The sequence below is a fragment of the Stegodyphus dumicola genome, chromosome 12 (assembly GCF_044657685.1).
Source record: "Stegodyphus dumicola isolate Sdum_Otavi_A_Nest chromosome 12, ASM4465768v1".
Taxonomy (NCBI): domain Eukaryota; kingdom Metazoa; phylum Arthropoda; class Arachnida; order Araneae; family Eresidae; genus Stegodyphus; species Stegodyphus dumicola.
Window position 1 is genome coordinate 71,961,760 of NC_140779.1, and position 16,512 is coordinate 71,978,271.

The 16,512-nt window shown below is 32.2% G+C and overlaps 1 protein-coding gene across 1 annotated transcript in view; it reads right to left on the minus strand.

The window, feature by feature from the left end:
- Positions 1–16,512, minus strand: part of Ns2 (nucleostemin 2) — a 98,134-nt gene that overhangs the window by 57,850 nt on the left and 23,772 nt on the right. The window contains exons 2-3 of the mRNA XM_085806556.1: positions 14,984–15,071; positions 6,521–6,615 (exon numbers count right to left, since the gene is read on the minus strand). Coding sequence (XP_085662682.1) covers positions 6,521–6,615; positions 14,984–15,071 — 183 coding nt within the window. The remainder of the gene's footprint in view (positions 1–6,520; positions 6,616–14,983; positions 15,072–16,512) is intronic.

Sequence of the window (16,512 nt, forward strand, 5' to 3'; positions counted from 1 at the left end):
TGTATGCAGCAGTTCCAATCATCCATTACGTTGCAATTAATTTGAAGCTATTACTTGCAAAATTCAAAAATTGTTAATTCTTGACACCATAAATATGTGAATCATACGTCAGTAACAAAAGGAATGCTAGATCCAGGAAACTCAAGTTTGTGTTTGGATTCGTTTTACTCTCTGGGCATAAGCAAAAGCTGCATAGCCATTTGTTTCCAATCATGTTTTAATTTCATTGGGGTAATTATTTAAATAATTTTTATTTGTAAAAAATATTTGTTTCTTGAAGAAATAAAATAGCTGTTATTCATGTTTTGGTGAATACAAAGCATAAAATCTATCGCAATTAAAAAAAAAAGTTCATACAGAAACATTATTGTAAAGAAGGAAGTGAAATCAATTAGTGATGCTTAGAAACTAAGAAATAATGTCAACAAAAAAAGGGGGACTTAATGGAAGTGTACATTAAGTACATTTAAATACAGTATCATACAACACATTAAAAATTCACCACTTCAGGTATCTATACATTAGATTTATTTGAAATAATTCCTACTGTTGTCAAATATGAGCTGAATTATTTTTCGTCTTCTTTAGCATCAACAAAGAGTATTCAGTTCAAGTTTTGGATCACAGCAGGTAGCAAGTTTCTAACATTTGAAAAGAAGTTCAGTTCTGTTGAAACATTAGGTAACAAAAGCTTTAATGTTTCAAAACAGCCACAGACATGTGCTATTCCTTATATAATTATATATAAGGAATACATAGTTTATAGTTTTTACATAGCATTTACGTCAATTTTTTTAGTAACCTGATGACGATTTTATAAAATATTTCATAACATTTAAATAGTTCCAATATTTTACAATACAATAAACTCTACTGCAATATTTTTGCAAGAAATGATACTCTCTTGCCATTAAAACTTCTACAGAAAATCACTCCCAAAGAAAACTTTTCCACAAACAAAAGAGATCTTCTTTCTTTAGAAAAAGCAATAAAAAAATACAACGCTTCCTTTTCATCAGCCAGTAAATTCCACAGTCCCATCATTATTTGCAAGGCCAGCAAAAAAATACTGATCGATACTGTTTTAAATTGTCAGAAAAACAATGGTGCATTTTTGAAACAGGTGGTGTTAATTTATTTTTGGAAGAACTAGAGTCATTTGCAACTATGCTATCGATATTTTATTTGACAGCTGACAATTCTAGCTTCATTCTTAAAATATATTTATATATATATATATCAAATGCTGTATGATCTTAAATTCATTTAGTGAGAAAACAAGTTGCTACTACTTGTGCAATTGCTGCAAAGTAAGTTAATTTATTTACTAAAAAATATTGATGAATTGATTATATTATCTATATTAGAAACGACCTTTTATAAAGCCCCAAAGGAAAAAAACGCTTGCTATTAGATCAAGTGAATGGGTAGGCCGGTAAAAAAGCGCATTGTCGTCTCGACCATTAAGACCAAGCCAACGGTCAGAGACTTTAACGTTCAACCACTCTTGTACAAAGAGATTCCAATGGGAAGGGGCTTCATTTCATTGCCAAATAAAATTTACGGGTTCACTCCTACTAACTGGGGAAGGAGCCATTCTTATAACATATCCACATAAGCCAACCCTTTTACCATAGCTTCAGCAAAATGAAATGATCCATATACTTGATGTTGGGATACAATGCAGAAAATGTTTAATTTTGGAGAATCTCTGGTATTCTACAAGTTCACGATACATTCTGAACCCCAGATATGAACATCATGGGTATTTATTTTCCCACTCTGATGAAGCGTTGACTCATCAATGACCACCACACGATCAAGAAAGTCATCTTACCGCTCAAACATCACACTTGCAAAGTTAAAAAGTACATCATAGTGATCTGACTTTAAAGCATGTACCAACTGTAACCAGTATGGATGCACGGGTAAACGTTTTCTTACAACCTTCCAAACTGTCACCTTTGGCAACTACAATTAAACTTTAAACAAAATACATGTTGAATGGAAATTACAGATTCACTCTTACCAAATTGCAGAACACAAAATGCTTTACCCTCAGGAGACACCATTTTGCTTACACGATCTTGTAAGCAAGAAAACAACAAAGCAGTACTCATGCATGTGCTTATCTAAAACTCTCCGAGTTACTCTTTAATTGGACCAACACTCTACGATCCTAAAAGTTGATACTATTAACATTTATAACTGGGGCATTCTTTCATGGGCATACTATACATTATTTCCAGAAACTGAACAATGCATATCAAGTTTGTGAAACATTATGCACCATTTAATATAAGATACTCTAAAAGAACATCAGTGTTAATAACATATCAGTTTGATTAATAAAATTCTAAATTGGTGATTTTGATTTCAACGACGCTTCTCGGCCAAGGAGGCTAACAAAGATTGATGACAAGGAAAAAAAGGTTTTGATTGAATTAAATCCTTGCTATATGACACCAAAGATAGCAGAAACATTGAACATTATTTTCCCAAATATCTACAACTGTGTAAAGAAGATGAGATGTACATAAGAATATGTAAAGGTGCCATGTTTCCGAGTTCCTACCAAGCCAAACAATAACTTCAAATGAGTTGGAAAACGGGCAACTTGAATGAATCTGCCTTCCAAATCTTGTTAATCATAAAGGAGTAGTGTTCCATCACAACAATACAAGACCTTATGTGTCTGATTACCCATCTAGAGATGCGCACTTAAGCTTAGATGGAATGTGTTGCTACAGCCACCATACTTGCCAGACTGTGTTATCAAACTTTTACTTGTTCTGCCATTTTTACAACTTTTTCCATTACACAAACTTTGATTTTGATGAGGCTGTAAATCATTACATTGTTTAGTTTATTTATAACAAAGAAAAGTCACTTCACATACACGGAAATACGAGGCTCACCGAAAGATGGCAAAAAGCTGTCAAACAAAATAAGCAATATCATTGAGTAATCTTTGTTTTTTACATAAATAAGTGAGTAAAACACAGAAAAAAAAAAAAAAAAATATGATACATTAAACAAAAACACAAAAAAATTAATTTTTCTAATAACTCAATATGTAAGTCATATATACACTGGTGTGCAAAAATTAAGGACGAAGTTGAAAAATTAGCATATCAGCTGAACGAAGAGGCAGAGCGGACAGAAAGACCAATCAGGAGATTAAGTAAGGTGATGTACGATAGCACATGCGCAGATATGCAGGTAGACGTAATGGGGGAGTGTCCGAGTAGTATAAAGCATGTTGTTGGTGTAAGATCAGTATTTCTGGCAAAGAGATTGCACGCCGTATAGCAGTTAAAATCACACCGAGTTGCTGCCTCAGCGAGAAATGGCGAATAATCAACCTGTTAGACGACATCTGGATGCTTTTACCCGAGGTCGAATCATTGGGAAGTTGGAGGAAGGCCGCAGTGTGACAAGTGTGGCTGCAGAGTTCGGAATTGCTCACAGCATCGTTTCATGACTTTCGAGACAATTTTGAACTACAGGAACAGCTATCCGGGGGTTTAGTAGTGGTCGTCCACGAGGAACCACACCCACAGATGACCGGTATATTGCCTTACAGGCCAGAAGAAACAGGTGGCAGACAGCGGGAGAAATCGCTAGACACACGACGCAGGCGACTAGACGACTGATATCGCGTTATACCGTGGCCAGAAGACTGCATGGTGGTGGTCTGTTTGCATGACGCCCTGTATGGTGTGTACCTCTAACGCCTGCCCATCGGAGAAGGCATTCTCTGTGGTGCCGGGAACACTGGAATTGGAGAGACAATGAATGGGGACGAGTACTCTTTACAGATGAGAGCAGATTTAGTCTGAGTAGCGATTCTCATCGCATACTCATCTGGAGAGAGCGGGGAAGCCACAATCATCCCTCGAACATCATTGAAAGGGACAGGTATGGAGGTGGCGGTGTTCTCGTTTGGGGAGGCATCATGCTTGGTAGTCGTACAGACCTTCACATCTTCGACGCAGGTTCAGCCAACGGGACCTGTTATTGTAACGAGATTCTTCTTCCATATGTGTGTCTTTTTCGGGGCACTATGGGTCCGCAGTTCGTTTTCATGGACGACAATGCACCATATCATCGCACAGTAGCTGCCGAACAGCTCTTAGAGAGTGAGGATATTGAACGTATGGATTGGTCGGCACGATCTCCGGATCTCAATCCCATCGAGCATGTATGAGATTTTCTAGGCAGACGCTTGGCAGCTTGTACCTTACCACCAGTAACGATTCTGGAGCTTCGATTGGCGCTGCAAGATGAATGGGCAGCAATGCCTCAACAACTCATTGACACCCTCATTCTCAGCATGGGCAGACACTGTGAAACCTGTCTAGTAGTCAGGGGAGATCATATCCCCTATTAAAGACCGGATGTTTCTTGCTGGATACTCATCATAAGGATGTTTCGGCCTTCAGTCACATTGCACTCCATGCTACTTTTTCAATAAAGCTTCTTTTTAACCCTCTGTTTTCTCTTTTAGTAAGTGTTGCTTACATTACTCATGTCCTTACATATTGGGGATCTTACGGTATTAAATGTGTTGATTTGGAAAGCTTTTGTACAAAGTTATATTGAAAAAACCGTCTTGTCCTTAATTTTTGCACACCAGTGTATATGATATGTAAGTCTCCAATATAACATGTAAGTCTACATGTACTCAAACACAAATGTGATATGTACATCCCTAGGTTAGTTATTCTCACATAATAATCAAAAATACTGGGAATTCTATCAAATGTTTAAACTGGAAGTGTTAATTATCAGAAAATGCCCATGAAATGCTTGAATTCCACCCTACTATCAAACTGAAAGTCCATCCATATTCTTGAACATGAATAAGAATTTGTGCATCTCAAGAATACACACATATCAAGTGAAAGCTGCTTTAACATAGACCACTATATTTTTCTAATTTTGAAATTTTAGAGATTTTGCACCAAAGTATGCATTTCTTTGGTGCAAAATATGCATTTCTTTGGTTCCACTATATTTTTCTAATTTTGAAAAAGTATGCATTTCTTTGGTTCCACTATATTTTTCTAATTTTGAAATTTTAGAGATTTTGCACCAAAGTATGCATTTCTACCATATTTTATTATGGAATGTCCATAAATGAATGTCCCAGTTTTAAAGATATATTATAACCCTTTATTTTAGACTATTTACAATAAACCATTCATCAAACTGAAGGTAAACTAACCTAATTTTTCTTACAAATGTTCAATATCTGTACATTTAGTTACATGACACATAATCCAACCTACAGTCTAGTTCTTCCCATACCTTGGTTAACAAGTCCGGAGAATGGAAGCAATAGCCTCTTCAATTCTGTGTCTCAGCTCTGGCAAATCATTAGATAGTGATAGAATGTAGAAACGACCTTTTATAAAGCCCCAAAGGAAAAAAACGCTGAAAAAACGCTAAATCTGAAACAGTGCAAACAGATCTGCTGTAAAATGGGCATTGACAGTACAATATGCAAAATATAGCTTTTATACGCACTGAATGAATAACAATTTTATGTCCTCTTTTTACCACAATATTTATTCATTTCATTGTTTAACCCTTTCAGTCCTGATGGGCACATATATCCCAGAGATTAGATTTCAAACCCCTAATAGGTAAATAAAACCTACTTTTAAATGGGTCTTTTAATTTGCAGTGATTTTAAGAAATTAGGGAACAAATATATAAATAAAGAAACTTGGCAATACTTGTAGATCGCAGAGGTGCACTTATGTTTTTGAGCACGCCGATTATTCAAGTTTTGATTTGTCTATTTTTTTTTTTTAAATTTTACAGTAAGTACAATTATATTTAAGGCATAATTGGTATGAAATAGTTCTTAACATTTTAATGTCAGATTTAAGAAATTTTGAATAAATTCTTTTTGTGGGATATATTGTCCCAATCGTATTTAACAGTAGGTTAATATGTCCCATCTGTGATCAAATTACTACATGCTGATATATTATGTTTGTGTTTATGAAACATATATGAAAATGTTTGATATATATAAACTAGTGCATGTGACAGAGTTTACGTTTTATAATATTCACATTATATAGTCCCAGTTGACAATATGATTGGGATATATTGTCTCAGGAGATTTCCAGGAAATGGGAAAAGATAAAAAACTTTAAACTCATATTACACTTCTTTTAGCATGTCAACATTAAATTAAACTACTTTTCATAGCTAAATTTTAATCATGCAAAACTCGGTTGAAAGGGTTAAACCAGCATTATCTCAATATGTTATTATTAGACAGCAAAAAGCTAATTGAAATGGGTTAATGTATACTCCATACTGGAACTCATACTTGTATACTGTACAAGACAATTCTACAAGCAAATTGAGGACATGCTTTTCCTCTACAGCTGCTTTGTTTTAGGTTTTCTGAGTAAATCTGCTTCAATACATTTAAATAATAATAATAATAATAAATAAATAAATAAATTTTTTAAAAAAATTACTCATATCAGCTTACCAAACCATTTTTGATTAGGTGCAATTCTTGCAACAGATCCAGATGTCAGAGTAGTTTGAAATGGAGCAGGTATAGTTATTTTTCCTCTACGATCTCTGAAAAGGAAGAAAAAAGCTTTAATGTTAGAAATTAAAATTTGCAATCACATGTCCTTTTATTCTGTTCATTTTTAAAGTTCATTACTGAAAATTTTCCCAGAAATAGATGCATTTATCATCACTGAGCCATACACATACGCACACAATGAATTTGATGGCATACATGGAACAGTACATTTCCATTACCGCCATACCACACATTTTGCATGATGCACTTTGCTTATTTATTCCCATCATGCCTTTGGGTTAATACTAAAAAAAAAAAAAAAAAAAAAAAAAAAAAAAAAAAAAAGGAACAGTCAACAACAGCAAAAACATTCTCAAATTGATTCAAATCATTCTCAACTTTCAACAATTCTCAAATCCCTCCTCTTATATGTAATTATATCATTCAACTGCTGTATTGTGATTTAAACAAGCTTTAGTTTGAAAAACTCGGCAAATGTTAATTTTTCGTACAAAATAAGTAAATTAAATATATAGCAGTAACAAGAGGAATGGATAATCCAACAACATTCCTTTGGAATTTCTTCCTTTGGCTTGAGTAAAGGTTGCAAAACCATTTTGGCTTACAGTCCCATTTTAATTCTTTAGAATGGTTATTCCAACACAATCTGCTTTGTAAAGAAACAGGATAGCTGCTTTTCAACTCTTTGCAAATCTTAAATCATAAAATCAGTTCAAAAAGAAAAAAAAAAACAGAGAGAGAGAGAGAGAGAGACGAAAAGAAAGAAAAGCTAAGAGGACCAAATAGTATAGCTTTGACAGAAAAGTACCAATTTTGCAACATGCTTTATTAATAATCTGCACAAAAGTAATCGTTTCAACAGATATGCTACTCATCACTGTGTATAATATACAGACTGGATCTTAATGTAAACAAGGTTCTTGACATGATAAAAAATACAGGGAGTTAGACTACATCCACAGTAACGATGCAGTACATCATTTATAGTTATTTAATTATTTTTTAGATTGTGGCGCTAAAATTGTTTCTTGTTCTAATAATTTCTTTTTCTAACATTTTATCAAATATTCAAATAACTATAATGTTACTCTTAAAGTAACATTTTAATAGCATCATCCAGAAATAAATAAATAATTAAATCCAACAGATCCCATATATGATACCAAATCTGCTATAAGGAAAACTTTTTTTTTTTTTTTTAATTCTAACAGCTAATGTGTGAAAGGATCTGATAACAATCTCATAATAAAAAATATAAAGGTCAAAACTGACTCCCCAAAAAAAGTATTTGCACTTTCTGTTAATGAGACATCAAATGCCAAAATGTGGTAGCCTGTTATTATAGCATCATGAACAGCTGGGCATGCACTTTGTCATGAGCATATGGATTAAATGCACACAGAACTGATGATAGTTTGATGACATTTATTTTTCCAAAAACACAATAGTTCTGGTACGTTTCACAAAAAGTATTTGTGCAGCTCTTTGTAGTTACCACTTAAAACTACTGAGAACATTGAACACAACGCAATACCAAAAAACTTCAAATGCATAAGCTTTTGCACAAGTCTCAATACTTTGAACTGAACTAAAAACTGATGCTCTCTTCATTCTTGCATAGTTTACACCCTCACCACCACACACACCGAGAAATTTCCAGTACCTTCGATTTCTCGAAATTGCTGGAAGCATGCACAGTTACTTCACATAGGGACCAGACTACCTGCAGTTACAACACATGGATTGGATCAAAATATTGCCAAATTTGGCAACTTCTTGCAAAAGTCCATGACAAAATTTAGTCACAAAAACCACTGACAGTTTAGTACTATCTATTTATGTCAATGTTAAATGGACTTACCTATGTAACCCTGTTTATACAGCAATGCTTTGCATCCTCAAGCATTTCATGTTACATTATCCAAGAAATACTACTATTTTCATTTGATTTCTCCAAAATTATTTACATGTATACAAAATTTGTAACACTGTCCCCTTCCCCAAAAGTGCATATCCTGGGGCAGGAAGCCATACTTGCAACTAAGACAAATCAATAAGTGAATATTAAATGCAATACTAAAATAACAATTTCAATAAATAAAATTAATAAAATACTAAATAATCAACAAATAAAAGCATGAATTTACAAATTTATATACACAAAGAACTATTGTATACTATTTTACATTATTTACATTACACTGTAAATTATTGAATGAACTTAAAATAACTGTAACACCGTATTTGCAACAAATACTTCACTGAAATGTCTTCATGGCCCATCAGTTTGACACCTTTTGCATAAAACATAAAAGTGATATTGTATTAAAAAAAAAAAATCCTTCTTAGCACAAGCACACCTTTTCTTTTATTTAATTATTTTTAAAATAGCTGTTAGTATATAGAATCAGAAGAGACACATGTCAACGTAAGATTTATAACTAAGCCAAAAAGAAAATTGCATCAAATTTTGAATAAAACTATCAACTTCAGAGGCAATCAAGCATAAATTCCTTTTGAAGAGAAGAAAAAAAACTGCCATAAATGCTCAAAACTACGACAATCTAAAGTTGCTTTTTGCCTATCTTTAAAAAGCTGTCATTATAATTATATCAGAGAGAGGAACAAAATTCTCCCAGTTAGAATGCAGACTCAGAATAAAAATGCACAGGGGGACGGGGGGGGACTGCAACTTTTAGAAAAACAGAACTTTATTTTAAGAGTTTTTTATCTATTAGAATATACACTGCTCGACATTGAAAATGCAACACCAAGAAGGAGTGGTCAGAAATTTATGCAAATTTTAGAGTAGACACGCGTCACTGAGTTATGCGAATGATGTGAAATGCGCAGCTCTCTGACGCACGTGAAGTAAGATATAAGGGAAGGAATGTGCAGAATGGGCAATATTTTTGCTGTTATTTCTGCCAGACGAATTATCGAAGAAAGCTGGTTTTTGCCCCGGAGGATACATGTAATAGGAGAGAATGCCAGTCTGCCGTCAACAAAGGCACTTCCAGCAGATAAATGCTTTTACGAGGGGACAATGATCGGACTGAAAAGGGCGGGTTGGTCCTTACATCAAATCGCAGCTGATACCCACACGGATGTGAGCACGGTGCATCGGCTATGGAGAACATGGTTGGAACAAGGAAATGTAGGAAGAAGGAGGGGTGCAGGTGCAGCCAGAGTGACGTCAGTGATGTAGTGAAACACTGAGCCACAAAGGGTTAAGCCTCTCTACCATACCATCTGAATCTGGAACTAAAGTTCTTGTTTGGCATATTGTTTGTTTACAGAGTTCCTTAATTAGAACCAAGATAAAATTCTTTCCTTGATCAGAATATAACTGAAGAGGTACACCAAACTTGGAAATCCAATGCTATATCATTACCTCTGCTACCATAACAGCATCTTCATTAGAGATAGAATGCCCTTATGCCCACTTTATAGTGTAATCAATAACAACGATGATATGTCTGTTGTCATCAGCAGTTTGACACAGATATCCCAAGATGCTGTAAGCAATACATTCAGAAGGCACTCCAACACTGTAAAGTTGCATCTTCCTTCGGCTAAGTTTCTTTGGTCTTTTCTGATAAACACAGGCATTGCACAACAGGCACCAATTTTGCATGTCAGCCCTTGCTTTACTCCAGAAGAAATGCTCTTGAACTCCATGCAAAGTCTTTATGATTCCAAAGTGCCCTTCTGTCAGACTGCTACACAGCTCTTTAAGGTTGAAAAGAAACTTAGAAGTATCAGTTGCTATCAGAATGCCTTTCCATCATCTGACCTGAACTGCCCGTACAAGAGGTCGTTTCGAATATAGATCGAGTCCCATAGAGCTCAAAACTGTTCTGTTGTAGAACTATAGATTGACATGTCTTGCCTCCTATCTGAAGAGTTCATTAAGCAAATTATGGGTTTAATGTCATCATCTTCCTAATGGTCTTTCCTGACTTCTTAGTCATTCTGGGTCTGGGTTAGATGATGTTGTAGCTATAACTTGATGCGTGACCAGATTAATCAGCTCGTATTTTGCTTCCTCCCCACAACAATATTGGTGGCTTTCTGGGCAGGCTCAAGGTGTTGGCATTTCCGTGTGACAAGCCTTTCCGATGACTTATAGAAATGTCATATTCTAGCAATATCCATTTGGCTATTTGACTTTCGGGATTCATGAAATTCAACAGCCAGGTCAATGACTCATAATCTAAGCAGAGCAGGAATTTTCTATCATAGAGATAACGATGGAAATGTTCTACAACCTTTAACTATGGCAAGCAACTCTTTTCTGGTGATGCAGTAATTCATCTCTGATTTAGATAACAACTTGCTCCAATATGCTACAACACACTGACTATTTATTCCATGGGACAAAACAGACCTGACACTCTCATTACGTGCACCCATGTCAATAAATGATTTGTTGAGCTGAGGATACGTTGGATTGTCACAGATGTTAAAAACCTGCTTCAGTTTGTAAAATGCATCTTCACATATATTCTGTCCACAATAACTTTTGCTTTACTCTCTGTCAGTCTGACAAGGTGTTTTGAGATGGAAGAAAAGTCCTTCAGAAATTCAGTAAACTAGTTTCATAAATGAGCAATTTATAATATCATTATAAAACTTGTAATATTATTAATACATACACACTGTCAGCAAACACTGCGAAACACAGCTGTAAGAATTCATTTTGATTTAATATAAATCCAATGAATTCTCGTTACAACAGTTTAGCTTTTGTAAAGAAGGATTGAGTTCAGTTTTTCCCTCACATTTTCAGATAAAAAAAAAAAAAAAAAAGATAATATTTGGGACTCCATGAAATAGTTTTTTTTATATGTGATGTCGGTAATTTATATCTCTTCATCTTCTAATTAAATAAAGAATAACTTATTCATTGAACGATCTGTTCAACTACCGGAATGATTTACAACTTCTGTGTTTGGTGAGAATTCATTATAATAAAAAAATGTTGGTTTTATGACTGAAATCAATTTTTTCAAAATCTTATATAATTTTAAATGTAGACTTTTGATATTTAAACTGGTAACAAAAAAGATGATTGTTCTTACAATTTTAGAAAAATGCTTTTCACTGATTTGGCTTTCCTAATGTGAATTCCGTTTTTTATATGCTCAGCTATCCAGAATTTGGTATTTCCCGAGCTTTTACTGTAACAAAATATTACTCGACCCATTTTCAAATTTTGCTTGCATATGCTGTCCCAGAAGAAAAGAAAGAAAATTCAAGATAAATTAATATTTAAAGTTTAATTTGAGCAATTCATTGCATAAAATGACTATAGATATATTTCTACAATTTTAAATATATAAACTGAAAATTTTTAGATAAAAATTTAACAATTCAAAAAAAAAAAAAAAAAAAAAATCGTCTTCCACTTCATGTCAAGTCCATTACCTTTAAATTATTTCATCCCCAATTAGTTTGTAAATCTGTCTAAAGGAAGGAGCAGTATATACTAAAAGTAGTCAAACTTAGTTTGACTAGTTTATCTATGTCACTGAACATGTATTGCCCCTTTTAGACAGATTTACAAACTAATTTTGGGTAAGACAATCTCAAGATACTTGACATTGTAGTGGTACATGACTTTCACATGACACTGAAGTGGAAGATGAATTATTTTTCTACTGATATGTTAATGAAGAAAACTTCTGTAATTAATTTTTATCATGAATATAACACACTAATAGTTCATATTTAAAATAATGAAATTTCTTTATTTTAAAAAATTAAATTCGGTTACAAAACAAAGAGGCTGAATAACATGAAACTTGAAAGGGACTGTCATTTTTTGCCTACAATCACACAATTTAAGATTATATCTAAAAAATTTCAATATATTTTTATTTTGTAGAAATATATTTACAGTGATCTTTATGCAATGCATTGCACAAATTAAACTTTTCAATTTTATTTCTTTTCTTCAGGGACAGCATATGTAAGCAAAATTTGAAAATGGGTCACTTATGTTAATACAGGTATATAATACGGCAACAAAGTCCGAGGATCCGGATTCGTCGGGACTTCGGCGATTCCAGATTTGGGATTTTTGAGGATATTAGATCACCAGTTTAAATCTAGTAAGACAGCATGTAGAAATTATAAAAGTAAAAATATGAAATCGTGATGTGTGAAATAATGAAATATTTATGATGTAAAGGGCATCAGTATTAAAAAAAAAAAAAAAAACTTTAGATTTATTTGTTTATTTTATTAAACATTTCTTTCAATGTAAGTTGCTTAAGTTGCTTCGGTTTTTGTACAAATACTTTTCTTTAATACTATAGATAGATCTATTTTCTTGTTCAGTTACAAAATTCCATTGTTCAAATCCTGTAATTGCTGTGAAGAGAATTCCGACTAACAATTTTTTCATTTTCAATAACTGCTCTGTAACTTTCTTCACTATCCGCAGTGGTATCTTCTGGATCTAGAACCATACTACAGATTTCACCATCTGTTAATTGATTGATGATTGGAGCGTAGTCATCGCAATGAAAAATTTCTGTCTTTCTTCATTTATCATCTTCATTCATTACAGATTTTCTACAATTCGTTACAAAAAGTCATTACCTGGAAAATTTCACCTGTGGTTTGCGATACCTGAAAACCTTCAAATTCGTAGATATCATCTTCATCATCCTCACCATGAAATATGGTGCTGACCATAAACATTAGACCCCAAACTGCACAAAACTTAACAGTAGTCAAGTCAACGTGCAGACAACATTTTTATAACTTTGAAAATGCATATGTTTTAATTAACCATTCATTAATTTTTAAATAATCATTAATTGTAATCAATTTTATTACATTTAAAATCCATATATATATAATATAAAACTAAATAATTAAAAATATGTCTTGTAAATTATATGCACAATTAATCAGAAATTTTCATTTAACTCCTCAAGCACGTATATCACTAAATCTACTAATATACGATAGAAGCAAGTATTTTAAATCACTACTAATCATAGAAAAAACCAGAATCCATTAATCATATATCTTTATTCTGGATTTGATTTCCACAGGAAAATAACATTTTAAAAAATTTAGATAACCAAGAATGATATATATAACTATTAAAAAAATACTTATAACTTATTTATAAATAATGAATGCAAAGATTTATATGTAGCATGCTTAGCAAGCTTAAATTTTGATTTTGAGAATGTTTTTCCGTAACATATTTCTTCATTTGCCTACATATTTATTTTTTTTCAATCAAAACTGCTTCGAGAGTTTTAGAGCCTAAAGCTGGTCAAAATTCAGTCTATTAAGACAGCAAGCATTACAATAGGCAATACATTGTATTTAATACACCCATTCATGTGTTTTAATTTGGCAATTTCTCCCCATGCTATATCAATATGCAAATCATCTACTCGATACATAGAAAACTCAATTTCCACTTGATTAAGTTATTTTTCATCAATAATGGATGAGAAAGTATTCTTCAAGAAAAGAATAGATGAAAATGAAACTTCAGTTTTCAAGCTGATGTCAGCAACTTCAGCATGTTTTAGAAATGGATCACTTAGTGGAAATTTATCTATTGTATATTAACATACAGTTAAAAAAAGCTCGCACAGAATTGAAAAAGCAATTTCACTTCACCTTTGTTCAACTCGGCTTTTTTTAAGTATAATCTTGTTTCTGCACCAATCACTAAATTTTCATTTTGTTTACTACACTTTTGAAATGGAATAGATGTTAGAGTAACACTTTCATTTTCTTTAGAAATTACCGATAGTTTTAGGAATCTAACAAATTCATTAAAAGTTCAAGAAGTTCTCTTCTCAATTTATGTATATAAGGAGCTGGTTGTTGCAAATTAATATTTAATGTAATAAACAAAGGCAAAGTATTTTTCAAAAATAATAAGTACAATTTGGTGGAAGGTGATCGTAACATTTTTTTTACTGTTTTACAATCTCTTTCCTTCATTTTCACTGTTATATGGTTGATTACGGAAAAAAAAAAAAAAAAAAATCAGAGCATCCCACTGTTCCAAAATCTTTATTACAGTCTTAAAGAAACAACCATCTCGTACTGCAGTATTTCAAAATTCAGATTACATTAAAGTTAATTTAAATTAACAAAATTTAAGTTAATTTAATATTTTCTTTAATAAGACTGTATGTACAAAACTTTTGTCTTACAAATGCTAAAACTGTAAATAAAATGCCATTATCATACTATATGAAAATTTCTAAAAACACTGCTAAATACTTAGGATAAAATACATTCTTTTTTTGTTTTTCGTATTTTACATCAAAACAACAAATTTCACTTACATTAATAATCCATAACAGCTGAAAGATATACAAAAGAGTACTATAATGAAAAAATTTATACCTTTTTGCTTTAAAGTTCTTATACATGCGCAGGCGATTAATTGTTGTCTTGTCCCTCATATGTGTGTTGCCTTTTGGTTTCTCCCTATCTACATAAAACAAAATATAACAATTTGTTACATTGAAAAATTTCTTTAATTTCTAATAAAAAATTTAATTGAAAATGAACTTATTTAATATTAATATGAACAAATAACCAAAAACCAGCCACAGAGCCCAGCATGAAGAAAATTTGCAAGGTGAAGGCCCACTGCATAAAAGGTACACTGCGGGGGGGAAAAAAAAAAAAAAAAAGTTCTATATCTCCTCTTCTCTTGGGTCGATTGACGAAATTCAAATTGCATTCTTCATGTCTCGAAAGCACGACTTGGGATATATATTAGATTTATATATAGCACTATTCTAACATAGGTATTTTGACACAAAATCGGACTTTCTCTGAAATAACATGCCAATTTTTTTACATATTTCGATTCTATGATTCAAATTATGCCAGATTGCCAAGTTTTGTAAAAATCGCACCAGTAGTTTTAAAAAAATTAGCTCTCAAAATTTTAGCTCCTGAATGTTAATTGAATTTGGTACATATTTATTAATATCTCTTTTTTTATGAAACGTTTTTGATTCTTCCTTTCGCATTTCGAAATTTAAGTTCATTCCAAATAAAATTCACCTATTTTTCATGATTTATTTTTAAAATTTGTATTTTTAAATAATTTAAAAAAAAATACATTTAAAAAAATTGACTTACAACATATAACATTTTTGCCGTCATCTTAAAGATGACGTATTTCTAAGCATACTTGCAAAAAATTAGACTTTTTTATCCAAAATTTTGTAAGATATACACGAATTTACATATTTGCGTGATTTAAAATTTAGCATCTTTTTTTTGAGCGATAATAATGCCAAATGTGGTTTATGGATTTTGTTACAGTGAATTGCCACAGCTATTTTTTACCTTAAATTTCAAACAAATTTTTAGGGAGAATTAATTATATCAAATTTTTTCCCTCATTGATGCATAATAAATATTTATTAATACTATATGAAAAGCTATTTTTTTAAGTATAGATTACTCAAATTTTTAACCTTTTTTTTAAAATTTCTTTCTTTCTTGCTCTTTTTTAACATTTGTAAGAGTAAATTTTTACCTTTGCCGTGTTATCGTCTGCTACTTTACTTTAACTTAATTTAAATGTCTAAAATTGAGAAACGTTCGTTTGATGTTTATTTTCACAATGTTTTTAAGCAAACAAGACGTTGAAACATCGAGTCATGCCCCAGCTCTAAAAAACATATATATAAACATAAATTTTTACATTAATCGTTTTAGAAAGAATGTTTTAAGTAGTAATTTTTTGTCATGTTGCAGATTATATAAAAAACATCTTTAATATAGAAATTTTTAGGCTCAAAAACTCTAAATAATATGATTAAGATTTTTTGCACCTGATATAAGAATTGGGTTACTCAGTGGTACAGGATAAGTGCTACTGGAGTGGTTCATTTTTTTCTCATTTAACAAAA